The sequence below is a fragment of the Sebastes fasciatus genome, chromosome 8 (genome assembly GCF_043250625.1).
Source record: "Sebastes fasciatus isolate fSebFas1 chromosome 8, fSebFas1.pri, whole genome shotgun sequence".
Lineage (NCBI taxonomy): Eukaryota > Metazoa > Chordata > Actinopteri > Perciformes > Sebastidae > Sebastes > Sebastes fasciatus.
In genome coordinates, this window is record NC_133802.1 from 15707556 (window position 1) to 15729281 (window position 21726).

The following is a 21726-nucleotide window of genomic DNA, read 5'->3' on the forward strand; positions in this document are numbered from 1 at the left end:
ATAATAAAAGTGATGAATTACAGCAATGATGAATTACAATTTTTCTTTTTATACCCAAATGAGCTTTATTCTATTGTAGTGTCCTCAGTTGTGAAACAGAAAATGTTCCCATGTACTCAGATCATTCCCCTGGGTGCTCTGTGTCATCTAGAACATCTCTCCCAATTCATTGTCTATGGAGCAGCTCCACCCTTTATACCCTATGACATCACAAGTTTGAGTTTTAGCACTCTAGTTTTTCAGCACAAATTCAAATATCTTGACCACAGAAATCTACATAAAAGTGGAATATCTTACTTTATTAAACCATAACAGTCAATATGGAGATTTAAAAAAGCCCAGAAGTGACTCAAAAAGCATACATCCACTAGAGCTGCATTGATAAATCAATTAGTTGTCAACTATTAAATTAAAATATACCTATTTTTCAATCAGTTTGAGTATTTTTTTGAGAAACAAAAGTAAAAATTCAGATTCCAGCTTCTTGTGATATTCTTCCTCCTCTGACAGTAAACTGAATATCTTTGAGTTGTGGACAAAACAAGACATTTGAGGACGTCATCTTGGGTTTTTGGAAACACTGATCAACATTTTTCACCTTTTTCTGACATTTTATAGATCAAGCAACGAATCGATTAATCAAGAAAATAATCCACCGATTAATCGACAATGACAATAATCATTAGTTGCAGCCCTAAAATACATTTCCTCTGTCATAAAGTACACAGTCTGACCACTACTCTCAATCTAACCTTATACAAAGTCCACAAAAAGTGTTAAATGTTTATTTCTGATATTGCAAACAGGGAATGGGTAAATCTAGGGTGGCATGGACAATGCAACATACAGCAGGCTCAAACAGTATATATTTTTTACTGTCCTTACACACACCCTCGACTCCACACTGATCCTGATGCCTGAACAAACCGTGTTGCATCAATATCTCTAAATTCACCATCTTTCTTCTTCCCTCTGCTGTGAGTCATGTAACTTCACTGAGGCTCGCTCTGTTTGCTGGTGAAAAACTGATATTTCTGACTATATGCTGCTGCAAATCAAAGAAGAGTCTCAGGAATAGGAGCATAAGCTGACATCTACCACAGTGATATTCAGAGAATCGCAGTTTAATAAACTAAAACAGTTTAACTTTGGTTAAAGACAAATTAATTTCACAAAAGCTTCAAAAAATAGTATAACTTTATTCTGCTTTGTCAACAGCCAGGTATTCAGTTGGGGGGAAAAAAGTCAAACAATTCAGCACTTTTGTAGTTATTACCATTTCATTATGTAAATATCAAAGCTTCAACAATTAATAGTGAAAATTAAGTGCAAATATAAAAAGATGCATCAATATACTAACCCTGGCTTGTACATTTTCATGGACTTCACTCATGTCAAATTAACATGTATTGGACTTTAAATTATAGCGAAAGCTTGATCAGGTTTGCCGAGGAGACATCCACATTGTACAATCAACCAGTCCTATCACATTTTTGGCAACGCTTTCAATTGTTCAAAAAATCTACTTTCCAAATCTGCATGACAACACACAGACTGTGCAACATTATTGAAATATAACTTACGTGACATTCAGTCTTGAATCAATTTGAACAGCGGGGGGCTAGCAGAAACACAAACCAGTACAGATTAGTTTTACTCGCACATAAACAGCCCAAAGAGGAAAAAAAAAAGCTCTTCCAATTAATTATTTTTCAGTGCAAAACAATTGTGAAAGTATTAAGGTGTTAAAAATGCTGAAACCATCATTTCTTTGACATACATTAATAGTGCTTTAGAGATATTAAATATCAGCCGTTGTCATTATTACCTAAAAAGGAGAAGTCTGGTGATATTCTATATTTCTCTTATTGGTGACAAATCCCATGAAAAGACCAAACAATGGATTTATGCCACAAGTATTGTCTGACTAAATATTACTGTTACAATAAACACGAACACTGTAGTTAATTTTCAGTCAGTCCCACAATTCACCGTCGTGCTGCTGCTGTAAATACTCACAATTAAATACTCGATTGACTAACACTGTTGGTTTTGGAGAGACTCGACGGCTGGCGCTACCACTACTGAGCTACTAATGCTAACGTGTTTACTGTCTGAGTTGTCCAGTTGGATTTAAACTACTCATAGGACCTGTTGACATTAACAAAAATATAGAATATCACCAGCCTCCTCCTTTTAATATTGTCTGATGGCCACGTAGAAACTGAGTCACATCCAGTCCCACATTTAGCAACAAATTCATATACTCCTTCAAAATGAAAAGAATCAATATTAAACATCAAATATAGTAGAAATAAGGCCCAGGAAGTCTATTTAAGTCATACTCTGTCCCTATATTACATTTCATTTAAGCTCAAATTACTGTATTTTCTCCAATCATCCAGTTAACTCATGAACTCTTCACATTTTGGTCTGAGCTTGAGGGGTTTGATTCCATATCAATATCCTCCGACTCCTTCCCGTTTGTCTGTTCAGCCACACCTTTGTCAGCGCTCGTCGTCACTGACCCGTTTGTTGCTGACACTTTTGCCTGCGACGTTTCCTCCTCTTCCTTTTTATCTGGCACTTGATTAAAATCAGTCCTTGGGATTTTTTCCTCTCTTCCAGAAGAAAGAGAGGGCGAATGTTTTGAAGTCTTAGCGGGGGTTTGCGCCGACGGGCTCGTTTGACCAGTGGCTTTATTAGCACCAGCTTTCTCCTCCATCTGCCCACTGGCAGAGTCGCCGTTGCTTTGCAGCACCTTGTCATCTTCTCTCTTCTTCTTCGGTGGTTTTTCAGTGTCTATGTCCTCATCTGTTTGCATAATGTTGTCTGATTCCTGGGTGCTGTCCTTCGAGTCGTTGGTGAATGTCTCCTCGCTGTCCGCGCGAGGCTCGGTTTTTGCCGTCACAGAGTCGGGACTGGGTGACTGCTCCATTTCATCAACATCATCTGTAGAGTCATTTCCATTCCCCAAAATTTCATTATTAGATTCAGCTTCTGCATTTCCATTTCCGACAGTCTCTGCTTCTGGTTTTGGCTCAGGGGACGCCTCAGATGATTTGTTTTTGTCTTTACTTGCCGTTTTATCAGTTCCTTTCTTTGTAACATTATCCAGTCCGTCCTCTTTTTGTTGCAAAACTGCTTCTCCATCTTTGCTTTTACTCCGTGAATATGCTTCATCTTTTCCATCTCCATTCCCGAGATTTTTCTCTGCCTTCCTGAGTTGTTTCTGAATCTTTCTTGGACACCACACAAACTTGTCCTTTGGCTCAAAGTGAAGGTAGGCGAAGCGCACGAGCTCCTGACGTTTCAGCTTGTCCTTGACGGCAAACAGGAAGTAGTCAAGCACGCTGCGTTTCACACTGCTGAGGGTCTTTTTGACTAGAGTCTCTTCCAGAAAGAAGCGCACAAGAGGAGCCTGGTAGTGTTCAAATCCCAGCTCTCCGAGGCTCTTCAGGATGCGAGTGATGCGCAGGTTGTTGTGCATATTCCTGCGAGAGACGAGACAGAAGAAGCTGAGATTACAAACAGAAAAGTACATATCGCAGACATTGCTTATGTGAGAATTTTTAATATTCACCGCTCCAGGTTTCCAAATCGCTCCTTCCAATTATCCGCTCGTTTCACTTCACCCGTCTCTTTGTTGACCAAACGCATGCCATAGAAGCCCAACATGAGTTCATAAGACTCGACTAGTCTCTTTTTGGCGTCCTCATTCTTCTTGAAGGCCTGGTGAGCATATAGAGTGGAGGCAAAAATATAAAAAACTAAATGTAGGACAACTTTTATGATCACACGTAACAGCAATTCAACATGCTATTTGAAGCCTTTCTAACATCTAAAATACACATTTAACTCACTGGATGAGATTCGATTCAGGCTTTGCACTCATCAGATATGACTTTGAGGCATAAACGTAAATGGTCAGATTAATTTGTTGTGTTGCTTTATCTTGTGCCAGAAATTGTAAGTCGCTGTTGACAACCAAATTATGCACAATTGACTGTTTTGTAGAGTGTTAATTTAAAGACTTACCTCAATTTCCTTCATGGTGAGTTCTGAAGCCATGTAATTAACCCCCGGCTCTCGCAGTGGAAACAGCCTAACAATGGAGAGGAGGATTCAAGAGAGAAACAACACAAAACCAATTAACATCTAACGAAAATGCACTCTTATATTTAGGAAAGATGACGTCAACTGTCCCTGCTGCAACTGTTCATAACCCAAACATAAAGTATACTCTTAGTGCTTCAAACGCCACATACAACTCTGAATGCATCCTCCTAATAGACAGTCATGGGTCAGAAAGCAAATATCAACACTGTCAACATGACATCCCTCTGGGTACCACTGGAATTTAGTGTCACTAAATCATCATTTCGCTTTTGTCAAATCTGTGAAGGCTGAAAAGAGAATAGAGATCATTCATAAATGTATCAAACCAGAGGCCATAGCATGAAGAGGGTAGTTTTTACCTTGATCTTTTCATTTGAAACAAAGAGCTTGAGCGGGGTACTTAAACAATGCATGAATGTGTGCTTTTCTATCTCTAAAAGTGCTTTAAAAGTGGGTGGTAAGCTTCTGATTTTTAAAGGCCCTGACACACCAAGCCGACTGTCGGCTGTCGGACAGTTTGGGGCTGTCGGTAAGCATCTAATATTTGCGGTGTGTCCCGCACGGTTGGCTCTAGTCTGCCCGTGTCGGAGGTTTTTCGGACGATTCAGCATGTTGAATTTGCGGCGGAGCCTGTCGGTGAGAGAAATCACTCTGATCGGCTGTTCAGCTGAAACGAATCAGTGAGGAAAGCAAGCCATGAAGCCAGCGAATAAAGTCAAGAGGGCACACACAGAAGGCTCTTCTCATTTTTCATCTTCATCTCATCTGATCATTCCAATACACGGATATTTTCACAACAACATGGCCATCTGGGATGAAGCTAAGTGGTGAGTGAGAGTGGTGTGAAAATGGTCGGCAAACGCTGCTTTGTTTCATGTACGTATCAGAACAACGGCTTGTATATCCGCAGTCCTCGGTCTTCTGGTTTCCCTTTTTGAATGACGAATACAGACTACCGCTATCCGCTGGTGTGGAGAGTTATTTCCTCTCACGCAGGCGCAGAACATATGTGCTAACTGGCCGTCGGCTGTAGCCTTTGCAGTGTGTTCAAATGCAACTTGTCGGCCGAGACAAAGGCAACGTGAGGCGACGCAACAGTCGGCTTTCATCGTCGCTAGTTCTTTGATGTCGGCTTGGTGTGTCTGGGCCTTTACTCAGTTCTCTGTTTCGCATTGCTTTTCATTTAACTCCCGCCTCTACCTGTAACAGGCAATGGTGCAGCCGACATTAAAATTATAGCAAATTTTGGAGCCTAAGAATGTGTAACATGCTTCCGACTGTAAGATCATCTGGTTAAGATGACATTAGCTTCGTTAACCTCAGACTGAACACAGCCAAAACATCCACCACCAAGGCGTAGACAATACATACCACTGAATGTAGGAGTGAACTCTCTCCAGTCTTTTGTAGTCATTTTTCCATTCCTTAAGAAACGATTCAATGTAGACATCTGTGCCAAATGATAAAAAAAAAGCATCATGTCACTGCACACACAGACTTTCCCCAAACACTGACAATATCTTGTGAGAATATTTAAATATGTTACCATCAGGAGCGGAGGGAAATTTATTTAGATAAAACTGCAAATTGTTCATTTTGTCTTCTGAGCACTCGTCATCTGTAAGATTCTGTCAAAAAAACACAAAAACATACTTTAACCTTAAATGTAAGGAAACGTGGGCGCCTGGCTAGCTCAGTCGGTAGAGCGGGCGCCCATGTGTGGCCAAGGCTCAGTCCTGGCAGCGGTGGACCAGGGTTCGAATCCGGCCTGTGGACCTTTCCGCATGTCATCTCTCTCTCTCCCCCTTTCCAAGACTCTATCCACTGTCCTATCAATAAACGCTTAAAAAATGCCCCCAAAATAATAATAAAAAAAAAAAAAAAAAAAATGTAAGGAAACGTAAACTGATTAATTTCTGTTTGCTACAAGTCAAACGTGTCATAGCTTTAAAATGGAAGGATATTCTGAGAACGAACTCTAGTCAATGGATTAAAGAGATGTCTTCTAGTCTGGCATTAGAAAAACTGACTTTCATAGTAAGAGGTAAAATTGAGGATTTTTACATGATGTGGAAACCTTTCATACATTTTATGAACGGCCTGACTTTAGATCCCTGTGATCGGATAAGGATTGGTGCTACCACCGTCACTCCAAGGTCGCTTGTAATTTGTATCATTGCTGGAGCAGGATGATTGTGAATAGGGAGATAGAATAGGATGATGACTGAGTTGTACACTGATTTTTTTTTAATTGATTATATGTGTTTTTGTATGTATGTACTGCGTGTGCATATATGTGTATATATATAAATAGATTTTATTTTATTTATTTATTTTTTATTTGTGTATATTCGTTTTACTTATTTATCTATTTTATATATATGTTTTTCCTGTCTCTATACTAGCTTATTTTATATTAATATTAGGTTTAAGTTTCTTTGTACCGAGAATGTTATTATTGGGGACGTTTGTGAATGTTTGTTCTGTTGTTTCAAAATGAACAAAAAACAATAAAAAATATTTTATAAAATGGAAAAGTGTAATTCAAGAAGTAAAGTTATGGAAAAGGGAACTCACAAAATAAGGAATGCACATACATGTTTGGAAGTGACCTGACGTTACGGAGGATGCATGTGTGTGCCCATGTAAATGATATTACTATATATTTGCCCTCCCCCCCTTTTTATTTTCTATTAACTTATTTGTTGATTTAATTTATTATTACACTCGTATTTTTGTATTATTATTGTTTGTTCTTTTTGTTATGTGTGTTTTTTTTGGTTAACTCTATTCTTTCTTTTTATCATTATTTCTTTTCTTAATTTTATTTAAATTTTGAATGTTGAAGTTGTTTTCTCTACTGTACTTAATGAGTTTGTCTATAAGCTCATCTACTTAAAAATTGGTTTATAAACTATTGTAATTACGAACTGTAAATTGCATATATGAAAACAACCTTGAAAAAAGGGAAAAAATAAAGTATATATATAAAAAAAAAATATATATATATATAATAATAATTTAGAAGAAAAATAATACTTTAACCTCTCTCTGTTAAAGTCAACAAGATATATTTGGTTAGATTGAATGAGTGTAACTTACTGGATATCCTTTCCTGTAGGTCTGCATGTCCTTTGCTGCCCTCATGTTTCTGGGCGTGTGATGCCACTGCAAAATAAAAGTGAAAGTGAAATTAACCTCCATCGATCTACCATCTCACCGTTATATATAAATTGTGTGAGGTAGATAACATTACTCAGATGGTTGATGCATCCTGATTTAAAAACAACTATGCCAAGTGGTGTTATTACTAATAATGATGACCTGTGATGTTTATAATGACAGTAGTAAGCTGGCTATGCGAGCAGAGCTACAAGTAGAAAAAGGCCAAGCTAATCCATCTCCCACTCCTCACACAAATGCATTAACACTTGATTAACAAAATGCATTTTAACTATGAATTACACACTATGCATATTAATCTCTGTAAGCAGCAACACATGCACATTTAAGCACAACACCAGCGACTTATTAAAACCCCTCAGAGTGAGCTAAGCAGCTAGGCTAGTTAGCAGAGAGCTATCATTAGCTTTTCCAGCAGACATGGCAACATTAGCTGCCGCCTGGTGAGATCAAGCAGTGAGTCAACATATACCACCATAACGTGATTTAGGTGCGTCATGGTTTGGTGGAGTAGTAAATGAAGCTCGTACAGTCACTAGAGTCCAGCCAGATGATTTGTTTTTGTCCTGACAGGCTCGTCTGGTCTGGCTCTCTCCGGCCGGCTCGTCTGCATCACAGTCTGACTCCCAGGTCGAGTCGTACTCACACACACAGTCGTCCTCCATGATTAACAATAATACGCGTTAATGTGACTAGATAAACGTGTAACCTGGTTTAAGCACTGTTAACCTGGGCATTAACCGAGTTACGCTTGCTGCATGTTGAGGTTAGATGAGGACGGCCCTGAACCATCCGTCTCTCCGGTCCACCATCGTCAGACAGACAGACAGGCTGCAGTATACTGAGGCTGCGTTCAAGTGCTCCTCCTGCGAGTAGGAATTGTCGGAGTTCACATAAAATCCTACTACAAGTAATGTTGAGTTGCTGCCTCACAGGTTCACCATGTAGCTACGGAAGAAAAAGAAGAGTATGCACGTTATTAATGCTCATGGTTTACTGTCCTAAACATCTAACAATTTATCATTATGTTTATTAATTTTATATTAATTTTTATTTAATTTTATTTATTTATCTATATTTCTATTTATTGTATTTATTTTATCTATTTATTTATCTATTTATTTATAGTTATTTTGTACACTTGTTTTTTTTGAGTGCCCTCTGGGTATTGTCATGGGTGGGTGGGATATATATCAGTCCAGACATGTTTGTGCAATGGATTGTCAGAGTTGTATTAACAAAATTCAGAAATAAACTTGGTTGATGGTGATAAAAATCTGCAAACCAGCTGATATGAGTCAGGCAGCCTTTCTTAAGTAATGTTGAGTTGCTGCCTCACAGGTTCACCATGTAGCTACGGAAGAAAAAGAAGAGTATGCACGTTATTAATGCTCATGGTGTACTCTCCTAAACCTCTAACAATTTATCATTATCATTAATTTATTTTATTTTATTTTATTTATCTATTTATATTTATTTTTGTACAATTGTTTTTTTTGAGTGCCATCTGGGTATTGTCATGGGTGGGATATCTATCAGACCAAACATGCTTGTGCAATGGATTGTCAGAGTTGTATTAACAAAATTCAGAAATAAACTCTTTAAAAAAATATATATATATTGATAATGCTGTTAATCATCAGTTGACCTCACGAGGCTATTTATTCCCCTTTGTTTGGCTTAAACATCCTCTCCTGGCATCTATTGTCATATACATTTCACCCCATTGCGGTGTCATTTGGTAATTAATATGCTTTCTAATGAATATTTCGATTTTCCGACTAAACATGAAGGCAGCACACTTGCTGTGTTGGTTGATGGTGATAAAATCTGCAAACCAGCTGATATGAGTCAGGCAGCCTTTCTTAGGTACAGGAAAACGTTCACTTGTCTGTTATATAAGGAAAAACAACAGTAATGCTATGATAGATGTATTGATAACTAATAAACTAACAAATACATATGTAATAGCACAATATAAAGCAAAATTCCCCCTATGGGATAGATAAAGTAGCCTGTTTATCTACCCATATATCGATCAATGATGTCATTGTATAATATCCAATGCATAAAAGTGTATTTACATATCTGTGGGGATGATTTGGTTCAGTGAGTACACATACCCATGAGCGATAATGAGATAATGTTGTAGATAAAGTCAACTCCAATTAGAGTGAAAATACTGCAGAAAATGTGTGCATTAAGAAAATCACCTGATGCACCTGGACATTTTGGCAACTATTATCATTTTTTGTTTTTGCTGTACGTGCATGTGCTTTTATTTAATTAAAAGCCATGTGCTTTTATTTAAAAGACCTTTTAAAAAACGCTTTTAATTTCTCAAATTTACTTTAGCTAGAATTGAGCAAAACAGCAAAAGAGTCAGCAAAAAAAAACTAACTTTCAAAAGTGGGATTTTAAATTGATTTTAAAAGCAGCTCTTATCTCCTCAAGGAAACAGGTCAATATTTTATTTATTTTTTATTTATTTACATTTTGAAATATCTGGGAATCCTAATCAAAGTTGTGATCAGTTGTATTCTAATGATTATTATTTTTTTGATTAATCAATTAATGTTTTTGTCTAGAAAATAGTAGAAAATGCCCTTCATAATTTCCTAAACTCTAAGGTGATGTCTTAACATTTCTTGTTTTCTTTTACCAACATCCCAAATCAATAATTTTCCTGACACATAAGACACAGTAAAGCAGCAACTCTCCTCATTGGAGAAGCTGGAACACATATTTTTGCTTGAAAAATTACTTCAATAATTATTGAACCAATCAACCAATTATTAAAATAGCTGCTGATATATTTTCTGTGGATAGACTCGTCGATTAATCCACTAATCATTTCAGCTCTATTTAAGATCAATGTTCAGGAGTGGCGGGGTTGGAAAAATACATGTAGGCTACAGGTAAAGTTACATTTTAAATTCCTTAACTATAAATTAATAAACAAATACCCAATTTGATGGATATTGGATATTTTTGTTGAGGGAGTCAAAAAGCAATGGACAGCTGCTACTGCACCATTTGAACATGGTAACACAAGTGACAATGTTTGTATATAATCAAAGCAGACTCACAACAGCAACAGTAGTAAAAGAAGCATTCAGATCCTTTACTTGAGTAAATGTACTAATGACACACTGTGAAAATATTACCACTACAAGTAAAAGTCCTCCATTCACAACCTTACTTAAGTAAAAGTATATAAGTATTATTAGCAAAATGTACTTAAAGTATGAAAAGTAAAAGTACTCATTGTGCAGTAAAATGTTCCCTGTCAGTGTTGTACTTTTATAAACTGTATGATGCTTTAGGATTAATATTATTGTTGCTTTAATGTGTATGTTGCATTTAACTGCTGCAGATGTTTAAGGTGGTGCTAATTTGAACTCCTTTAGATACCGTTGGGTAGTTTAATCTGCAGCAATGCATCATATGCTATAAGATCATCATATATTTGTTTGGTTGCTGTATATTGCTGCAGGTGGGTTTACATTGTTGAAAGCCTGGTGCGTCTTATACAGGCGCTAAAGAATGCCTTGACCGTTGGTGTCTCAAAGCATCGGTATTGCTTTGTGACGATGCATTTTCCAGCTGATCCAAGAGGGGTTTTAAATAGTTTATTTAGCTTAGGAAGTATAGGAACATTTTCTTAACCCATAAAGTAACACTTAGTCCTTCAGTTTATCACAAACATCCACATTCAATATCACCACATTTCGAGATAAATGTTTTCCACTGCAGGGTATGAGATGTTTCAATCTTAAAAGTAAGTAAAGATGTGTCAAAACTACAATATTTGCCTCTGAGATGTATGGAGTAGACATACAGTATAAAGTACATTGAATTCGTACTTAGGTAAAGTACTTGAGTAAATGTACTTGGTTACATTCCACCACTGCAGATCGACCATCTGACCATGTTATGTCATTAATAGTATTTCTATGTTACAACCTTTAGAAACACTGCAGCCATTCACACACAAACTCACATACTCTCTCTGACACACACTTGCAGTCCAATTTATCTGTAATCCAGTCTGAGTTCTCATTAGAACACATATCGTAATGTCTTCAGTATTACTGGATCATAAATTGGATTCAGTTTTCATACTGGGAGGACCAGCAGCAGAGGTGTAAATGTATAATTTGACCGTGATGTCCATATTCTGACAGTAATTGGACAGATGCATTGATACAAGGGAGTATTTCACCATTAGAAGATATAAATAGAATCATGTATTATCACAGGGGGATTCAACGTTGAATGGCCGCTGGTGTGGGTTTCTATTTTTGGTCATAGTTACTGTGGAAACCAGCGGGCTCTGCAGGCATCCAGTATTTGCTGTTGCTATTTAGTGCCTCTGCTTTATAAGATGGATCCCCTGTTGCCTTGTTCTCAGCACAGATGGAAAGATTTGTTAATATACAAAGAGATTACAATGATTATGTAAACCCAGTCTGGCTGCTTTTGTAGGAGATTCGACAGGAATTTAGTGAAGTCCTGTCTTCTTCCTGTAGTTTATTCCTGCAGGAAGCCGGTGGGTGGAGTCGAGCGTCATCTGGGGGAATTCAGTTTAGTTTAGTCATGTGGAAATCTGTTGCTGATGCATCTGTTGCTGGTACATCTGTAGCGTTGTCTAATCTAAAGCAATCAACCATGTAAACAGAAAGTCACTGTAGCATCACAACATACTGTAAGTCCCCAGTTTTAGGTGGCTAAATAATATGTTAAAATTAACTGCCATTACTTTGGTTTATTTAGATATGCATACATAGGAAAAATATGTTTGTTTAAGAGTTATTATATAACGTGTAGGCTATGTGAGTGGGAAATATTTGATTACGCTAACCTGGAAAGTAACTAAGTACATTCAAGCACTACTCAGTTTTCTGCTAAGTTATACTTCTACTCCATTACGATACATTTTTTACTCCACTACAGTTATTTTGATAATTTTAGTTACTAATTACTTTGCAAATTCTGATTAATAATTCAAAATATAATCAACCAATACATTTTGAAGTATTATTATAGGTCATAAGTCTTTACTGATCCCTGGGGAAGTGATTAAAATTAGCCACACCATTACAGCTGCAACATTAACGTGTTGTACTCATTAATGCATCATTAATTATAATCCAATAATATTATATATTATTCTGAAATGGGCCATTGTGCAAAAATGAGCACTTTTAATTTAGGTACTTTAAGTATATTTTGATGCGAATCCTTACTTTTACTTAAGTATTAATTTTATTTATGTATAAACTACACAGTAATGTTGCTATTTTTACTCAAGTTTTAAGAAATGATGGTGTGAGTTTAAATGAGTATATAGAGCAGGTGAGATTATCTATGTAAAGCGACACTATGCAAAACTCATGCTTCAAATGTAGTAGTTTATATGCTGAGTTATTGGACCATATCATGAGAAGCTGTGAGTCATATAAATACCTATTTCCTGTGTAATGTGGAGGTCGCTGTCATTTTGGGCTTTTTGCTGTTCTTACAATTCAACTAACACACAAAGAAATGAAGATGCTGAACAACATTAGTCTTTGGTGGCAAAAAAAACCTTCCAGTGGTATTATCATTTCTCAAATCTCATCAGATTGCAAGTTGTTTTGTTTCCGTTTGATGTAACAGAGAAAATGTGAATCAATAAGCAATCACATAAACTACTGAACTGCTCAGGAAGTATTTGCTGACAAAGCAAATAGATGAAAGGAAACATGGGTCTTTTCTATTCAACGGATTGCAAGAACAGAAGAAGTAACGCATATAAACGGGAACACTTAAAGCTTTTCCTCAAAGCTATTCAGAGTGACTGAGTAGTCGATATGATGGTAGAGGATGACGTACGAAGTCTCTTACTGACTCAGATATTACCAACATGTTATAAATATATCTGGTTTCCCTCACAGGCCTCTGGCTGTTGTACCACAGCATCAAATATACCTCAGATCTGAGGGGATAATCCTCACTCTTGCTTGTCTGATTTTGTTTTACCTGGTATGTAGATGAAGGGAAGTACTTTTCTGCCCTGACAGGTAAAACATTTTTAGTCACGGCCTTTCGTTATGCTTACTATAGTGCAAGTATTTCTGAGGAGATTCAGTTTACATCCAGAAAACATTCAGTGTATGTCCTACTTGTCACTTCAACTATTGCAAACTGCAGTATTTGTTTAAATTTGGGCATGAATGCAATATTTTCATTGCTGTATCAGGATTTACTCAGTAATACTTCCAAAACGTGTATGTTAAAATACCTGCAAGTAACACAATGATTCTTATTTTCAGGTGATTATACCCTTAAAAAACATACTTATTAATATTTTATTCAATTTATGCTCCCTACTACATGCTACACACTGGCCCTTTAATACATATATTGGGATAGTACTGTATATTGGTAATCTTATTTTATAAATCTTTTTTATTCCTATTATATTTTAAATCTTCACTATTCACTTGATTTTTTTCTTGATTTTTCACTTGATAATTTCATTATTATTATTATTATTATTACTATTACTATTATTATTATTATTATTATTATTACTATTACTATTATTATTATTATTATTACTATTATTATTATTATTATTATTATTATTTTAAAGCTCTAAAAGGATTATAATTCATACTAACATCCTTACATCACTAAACTTATTGTCTCAACAAAAATTTTCTTTGCTTCTATTCCTTGGCCACAGTATGGACACCATAATCCATTTTACACATAGGCCTACTCATAATTTATTTTTGAGTTTTGAGCAATAATTGGTCAAAATAATTTTAATTTTCATTGTTTTATTTCTTTTTTTTAGATGTTTTCATAGGGCCAATACAATCCTGTTTTCATCCACTGATGTTTTGGTGTTTTGTTAGTGGTGCATTAGTTAATTAGTTACTTGAGCTTCAGGCCCGAGAACTTACATATTTTAGTATATTGTAGCCTGAAACCTTGGATGTCTCCACCTCGGAAGTGCAGTTTCAAAGCCAGTTCAAAGTGAAACCCCGCTGGTTGCTGTCCATGGTGCTGATCCCCCCTCCTCATGTTATACGTAATCACACGAACAGTATGTAGTACATGAGGAGCATGTACATGCATGCATGCGTCTGTTTCTTATATATCACAAACATTTATCTAAAAAAAAAAGAAAGTTTGTTTTTGACTTTTGAAACAGTTGACAAAACAATCTCACCATAAGGTCCATTTAGTAGGTGTTCTGGAGCTTTTGATCGTATCACACTACCTTCCTCAGCCAATGGAGTTGTCATGGAGTTGTACACATTCACATTTCCATTTTTTTTTACCACCTCTCGTCCATGTTGGCTGAAAAATTTAACCAACCGAAATATCACTTTGAGATCCATTTAGCAGCTGTTCTGATGCTTTATTAATTACACATTTGTGTAGAGTAATGTTTTAGGGTTTTATAAACTGATTTAGTTTCTACTGTATAAAAAGTCATCCCTTTTTTCTTCTTACACAATTTCTATATCATGCTTGCTTTGAGAATGGCTGCGGCATATTCCCTTGCCTTTTGCTTTTGTGCTGGTACTAAAGATGTTGCAGTATACAGTATCATCATCATCATCATCAAAGCCTCCTCATCCCTGTTGTCAAACTCTTTGTTGCTTCTTGTCTTACTTTTGTGTAGCTATGATTTCCAGTCATCATGCTCCTTTTGGAGTTATGTTCAATGTAGTTTAGGTGTCACCTCTGGAACCACTTTCAGATCTTTTGTTCAATGTTTTATTTTGGGTTTATGTTGCGTATTAATGTATCAAAATGTATTTTAAGAAGCATATAATCAGTAATTCACTGAATTTAATCCCTTTATCAGATAAGGATGCAACACATAAGCCCATTCTTATATTTATTATACTCTATTAAAGCTCTTGCAGTTAAATTCACAACTGTCCATATCTCTGTGTCTTCAGGTCCTCGTCCTCTTCTCAGCGGCCGCTCTGACAACAGGTTTGTCTAAACACAAATCCTCTCTCTGTATCACGCTACTTCCTCATCTCACACTCATGTATTGTCCCTGTAATTTTTCTCCTATCCTTGTCAAAGCACAGCTGCTGTTCCCTGCTAAAGACTACCTTTCAATTCAGAACGTCTGTCTTTTACAGAGGAGCTTAATTTCTATAAGCCCTTCCTCCAGGATTGTGCCAGATTTGCATTTTTTCCCCCCTGCAGAATTGGCAGATGGATTTTATTTAGTGAAGAAATGCGCCTTCAGGCACAAGGTCCTCTTTTCTCCGCATGATGCCGTGTGCATCTTGAAAATGATTTTTTGTACCATCTGCATATTGTGAGCATCACCAGAGACACTGAGGAGGTCTTTTTTGATTTCATGAGATAAAAAACAAATGGACAAATGCTTTTTGTGGACAGCGTCTAATGTGACAAAATGATTATTTTATTATTATTGATTTTATTTTATAAAAATATAAAAAGACAATTATTTTCCAGGTGAGATGACACAAAAAAATGGAAAAAATATATTTTTTGGTTAGAGCTAAAAAAACAAACATGTTTCTGTATTACTGTAGCTCGACAAATTCCCCCACAAAGGAGAGCTTCTACTAACTCGCCAGCTGTCAATCAGATAAGAGAAAAGATGGACTGCTTAATGGTAAATGTATTTGCATTTATATAGCCCCTTTCTAGTCTTCCAACCACTCAAAGCGCTTTACACTACATGTAAACATTCACAAATTCAGACACACATATTCATGTACGGATGGCCGAGGCTGCCAAGCAAGGTGCCAACTTGCCCTTTAAGGTTTAATCTAAATACTCATTCACACACCGATGGCACAGCCTTTGGGAACAATTTGAGGTTCAGTATCTTGCGCACTTCGACATGTGGACTTGAGGAGCCAGGAATTGAACCACGACCTTCCGATTGAGCCACAAAGATAATGATAATATAACAAATATTCTTCATGTGCTAGAATTTAATACTATACGTATAAAATTGAAAAAAAGCAAGAGGCTTTGTGAGCGAGAAAGTAGTCAAGGGATGGCATTTCCATAATCCACTTCATTTGTTTTCATTGTTCCTTGTAAATGACGCAGTAGTATGTGTGTGTGAAATGTAACTGAGAGAGCAGAGAGAGCAAAAAACTAAATCAATGAAGCCTCTCTTTGAGTCTAAATAGTTATCCTTAAGCCCAGGTCTGATGGGGATTGATGGGCCTCCTCACTTTGTTCCAGGTCCTTGGGCTTTGAAAGGGATGTGAATACAAGCTGCGTGGATTGATGGGCGGCTGTTAGGGCTTCAGGTTCCTTTCTTATCAGCTGAGATGTAATTGATTTATGGAGAGCTGGTTTGAATCACAACAGGGATGCAAGCGTGCTGATTTAGCCACTTAACACAAAAACAGGGCCGCTGAGAGCAGGTTGCTCTGTTTTAAAGGAACAAAGTAATCCACCTGCAGTAGCCTGCTGCTGCTTCTAACGTCGTGGCATAAGGAGGATGCTTCTGTTCACTTTTTTTTTTTATCTCAAACACTCACTGTGTGGTGTTTCTCTTCCTTCTGTCTATGTTTGACTAGAAAACTCCAGCCTGAATATTGATACTTGATGTTGCCCCGGATCATTACGCTTAACATATTAGCTTCAACCTCACTGACGGTTCAAGTCTGTGCTTCTGGTGTAAGTAACCATAGCAACCGGCATCACCTACAGTAGGTTTCCAGAAGCATCTAGTGTGGCAATGTTGTTTATTTAACCACTGCACCGGCACACACACATGAAGTCATCAACATGTTTTCAAAATGACTAACATTGAAGTTATGATCCAAGGAAACAGAACAGTAAATGTGTCTCTATTCTGCTGTTAGGGCACTGAAACTGTTGCCAAAGGAACAAAATCTGTATCTTATTTTTAGATTGTGCCTCTGAAAACCCACACGATTGTTTTTTTTAATATAATTTCAACTTGTTTACATGTTTATATATATATGTATGTGTGCATGTAGGCTACTGTATTTTTAGATTTGTAGTAGGGCTGTCAAAGTTAACGCAATTTTTGATTTTTAGGTTTTAGTGGCTCAGTTTTAAATCTGGAGTGAAGATACTGGTATCATATGAAACTAGAAAACCTAAGGGGGCTAAATAACGCTCCAAACCTGTGCTAAATGTTGGCAAAGAAAAACTGGTAAGGCCATTTTCAAAGGGCTCCCTTGACCTCTGACCTCAAGATATGTAAATATAAATGGGTTATATGGGTACCCACGAGTCTCCCCTTTACAGACATGCCCACTTTATGATAATCACATGCAGTTTGGGGCAAGTCATAGTCAAGTCAGCGTCTCCCTACGGGCGCAGTCGGGAGACGATAACGTTTCAACCAGCCAACACTAGGATCAGCAGTGATTCATGGAGAGACCTTCGTCTGGTCAGCTAACATTACTGCCAAGCAGCTGAAATATAGAGTGATATTGGGGTTTTAGCTGACGTGTGTCGCCTCACTGTTTTGACGGATGCTCGCTCATGTCTATTTAGAGCGAGCAAGCGCGAGCAGGTGTCGCTGTTAACAAGCATTTCTGAAAGTTACAAACAGTCCCTTTAATTAATTAATTTTAGTTCATAAATCATTTCTATTTAGTTTTCAACATGTTAACTGGGCATTAGATAATTAAATTCTTGAACTCCAGACTCGAGAACTAACATAATTTAAGGGTTTATTAATGGTGTGTTACTGCCTCACACCCTGGTGTGTCCCTGACACCCCGTGGATGTCTCCACCTTGGCTGCGCAGTTTCAGGGTTACCCTGCTGGTCGCTGTCCATGGTGCTGAACTGAACCCCCCCTCCTCCTCATGTCAGATTGGTATCTGCCAGGTTGAGTCTGGACTTCACTTGTTGCACACAGCTGTGATCAGACTGAACAACATCCGTACCAAAGCGTACCAAATGTCTTATTCATACATTACATTACACACAGCTGGTTTTATTTGGACTGCTTTGCGCATGCGAGGTGGAAAGCTGAGGCCACTCTCTGAAACAGATGACCGCGTTGAGAGAGAGCATCAATGCGCACAGCAGGATATGCGCGTTTTTACATAAACGAGACATCTGAACACAGATTTCCTGCTTTTTTATTTCCCAACACGCCTCTCTCTCCTGCTACTACACGTCTCACGCAACAGGTTGCAACACTACCACCAATGTGGAGCTGAGAGGAGGACCAGTATATAGGTATATATACCACCTGTAACTGTTGTGCCTTAATCTGCTCACGACTTTTTTTCTTTTTTTCTTGCCGACGCCGAGGATGAAGAAGCAAAACGTGCGGACCCTGTCTCTCATCCTCTGCATGTTCTCCTACCTGCTGGTCGGAGCTGCGGTGTTTGACGCGCTCGAGTCCGAGTCCGAGAGCTCCCGCAGGCGCATCCTGGAGCAGAAGCGCAACGAGATGAAGAAGAAGTACCGCTTCTCCGAGGACGACTACCGGGAGATCGAGCGAGTGGTGCTGCAGGCTGAGCCACACCGAGCCGGCAGACAGTGGAAATTTGCTGGCTCTTTCTACTTTGCCATAACAGTCATCACCACCATTGGTAAGTTGCTTCTATCTTTAGAGAAGATGAGGAGGCATCATGTTTCAACATTCAAGATTCAAGATTCAAGATGTTTATTGTCACGCCTGGTTATACAGGTACAATTGTGTGAAATGCTTTTTCTCTGGGAAGCTCCATTAAAGTAATAAGTTATATCATACGTTTTACTCCAGTAAAATAACAGTAAAGAACTGGCAGCAAGGTTTCCTTTATGTTACTGTAAAATTAACATTATTATACTGTCGCTGACATTTACAGCTTTGTACTGTTAATGAAAAATACAGTTTGAACTTTATTAATTTCACAGTATTTTACAGTTAATTTACTGTTTAAAGATACATTATATAGCTGTTTTTCCACCTTTCTTTTACATTATCTTACTGATTTGTTTTAATGCACTATTTAGGTTGTATTTTTTAAATACATTTTAATAAACTATTTAATAGACTTAGCAGGTTACAGACAAAGGAATAGTCACACTAAATACATTAAAGGCACTTGTTAGGAAAAAGGCTATAATAGACTTGTTGACACTTTTCCCCAAATGTCTGTCTATAGCTGGCTACAAGCACAGAATGCAAACCAGAACAACATGTGAGTGAAGAACAATAAAGCTAATTCACTGATTTTACAATCATGTACAATATACAAGCCTCACATGAGCAGATCAGGTCCCAGAATTAAAAAATGACAGCATGAAACTGTTAGTGATGATACTTTAGACAGTTGATCAGCAGTAAAGTGCTGTTTTTTAAGAATGCATTATAGTTCAGTTAAAAAACGGCCTATGAGCGTAATTTAACAGGTTTTCTTTTGTATTAACAGTAAAGCACTGTTTTTAGCAATAACAGGTTAATACTGTTGAAATCCTGCTGTAAATTAACAGCAATTGTTTACAGTGTATATATTACAATTATAAAAGGAAATACTTTGTACAAGGGTATATCAAGAACACATACAGGCATATTAAGAACATATACATTAAGAACATATACAGTATAAGATATATTTTTGTGTGAGAAGGTGTCGTATGAATTATCTATTTAAAAGTCTGATGGCCTGGGGGAAAAAGCTGTTCCTCAGTCTGCTGGTGAGAGTCCTGGAGGTCCTGTATCTTCTACCTTCTACTTTTACTCTGTTGCTATGTGTCAGTGGAGCATTTTCTATTTGTCTAAATTAATGCATTTTGAAAAGACTAATTAAAAAAGATCCATGTTTTACCCTCCAAGCGTTGCTACAGTATGCGTATACTGTGCATCCTTTCATTTCCATCTCTCTCTGCATTAAGGTTATGGACATGCAGCACCAGGCACGGATGCAGGAAAGGTCTTCTGCATGTTCTACGCCGTGCTGGGAATCCCTCTCACTTTGGTCATGTTCCAGAGCCTGGGAGAAAGAATGAACACGTTCGTCCGCTATCTCCTACACAAGGTGAAGCAGTGCCTGGGCTGTCGACGCACCGAGGTGTCCATGGAGAACATGGTCCTGGTGGGCTTCCTGTCCTGCATCGGAACGCTGTGCGTCGGGGCCGCGGCCTTCGCCCACTTCGAGAAATGGAGCTTCTTCCACGCTTACTACTACTGCTTCATCACGCTCACCACCATTGGCTTCGGGGACTTCGTGGCCCTGCAGAAGAAGGAGGACCTCCAGGAGAAAACGCCCTACGTGGCGTTCAGCTTCATGTACATCCTGGTGGGCCTGACCGTCATCGGGGCCTTCCTGAACTTGGTGGTGCTCCGCTTCCTCACCATGAACACTGAGGACGAGCGGAGGGATGCTAAAGAGAGGGCGTCGCTGAAGAGGGACAGGGGACTTTTAGACGGGGCTCTGGGTCTCCGTGTCATGGGCGAACAGAGCAGGAGCACCCACAGGGAGAGGAACGCGGTAAACAGCCGCAGCCACAGCACGCTCTTCCTCCCGATGGAGGAAGGAACCAGCCGCACCAACCTCATCGCTTCCCCGGCGGAGGACCAGGAGAGACGAAGAAGCCCCTGCAGACACAGGCTGCATTTCCAGATCAAGGCGGGCAGACGCGGGCCGGAGTCGAGCCTCAGCTCCCTCTGCTCCTGCGTCTGCTACCGTTTGGGGATTTGTGACAGTCCTCTTATGTCTCACAGTGAACACCACGGCTGCCATATCAACTCTGTTTACTACAACTCAGTCTCCTACAGGATCCAGGGCTGCTCGCCAGGTTCCAGGGACAACACTGGACTCTCTTCCCCAGGAAGCACGATCTCACCCGGGCACAGCTTCCGGGAGTTCCCTCGATCAAGGAGAAAGTCAGTGTAAAAGAGCACTGTAGTGAGGGAGTGTGTCTGCACAGACTGTAAACAGTATTTTGTGTTACACTGTGTGTTATTGAAGATTCTATTTAAGCAAGGATGAGATTTCTTCTCCTCTTTCACCATGACATTATTTATGTTCGTGATTCTTCCGTGTTCCTCGCATGTAAGCGAAAGTGCAGTGCATGCTAAATAGAAAGTGTATATAAAGCACACAATGTGGGTGCATGGGTACTATGTACAGATGTAAACAGCTGGGCTTTTAATCTACTGTTTTAACAAAAGTATTTTGGATATAGTGCATAATAATGACTGTATACCTGTTCAGTGAAGGTATGTGAACGATCCTCAGTGGCTCCTGCTTCAGACAAAAACCCAACACTTTTCATGCCGTAGCTACAAGATGTCATTTTACCTTTATATCAAAAAAGCCTTAACTAACTTTCACCAAGCACATGAAACATGTGGCTTCTTAGCTCAGTGACTTTAATAAATACTTTTATTACTTCTAATGGGTGGGAGGGGGGGTCAGAGTAACTTTTTCTG

At 38.2% G+C, this 21726-nt stretch overlaps 2 protein-coding genes across 6 annotated transcripts in view; one reads left to right on the top strand and one right to left on the bottom strand.

Annotated features, from left to right (window-relative positions):
• Positions 1–21247, top strand: part of kcnk15 (potassium channel, subfamily K, member 15) — a 28150-nt gene extending 6903 nt beyond the window's left edge. For 2 of the 5 annotated variants that reach the window (XM_074643800.1, XM_074643801.1), the window contains exons 4-6: positions 15270–15306; positions 18615–18898; positions 20187–21247. In XM_074643800.1, coding sequence (XP_074499901.1) covers positions 18616–18898; positions 20187–21187 — 1284 coding nt within the window. In that variant the 5' untranslated portion in view covers positions 15270–15306; position 18615 and the 3' untranslated portion in view covers positions 21188–21247. Of the gene's footprint in view, positions 1–15269; positions 15307–18188; positions 18899–20186 lie in introns of those variants that run through there. The other 3 variants (XM_074643802.1, XM_074643803.1, XM_074643804.1) reach the window with 2 other exon arrangements.
• Positions 1180–8142, bottom strand: ogfr (opioid growth factor receptor). The gene is made up of 7 exons (XM_074643798.1): positions 7833–8142; positions 7222–7287; positions 5666–5747; positions 5491–5569; positions 4039–4105; positions 3584–3732; positions 1180–3494 (listed from the first exon to the last, which is right to left on the bottom strand). The coding sequence occupies exons 1-7, from the start codon at positions 7965–7967 to the stop codon at positions 2411–2413; spliced, it is 1662 nt and encodes a 553-aa protein (XP_074499899.1). The 5' UTR covers positions 7968–8142; the 3' UTR covers positions 1180–2410.
• Positions 21248–21726: the final 479 nt, after the last annotated feature.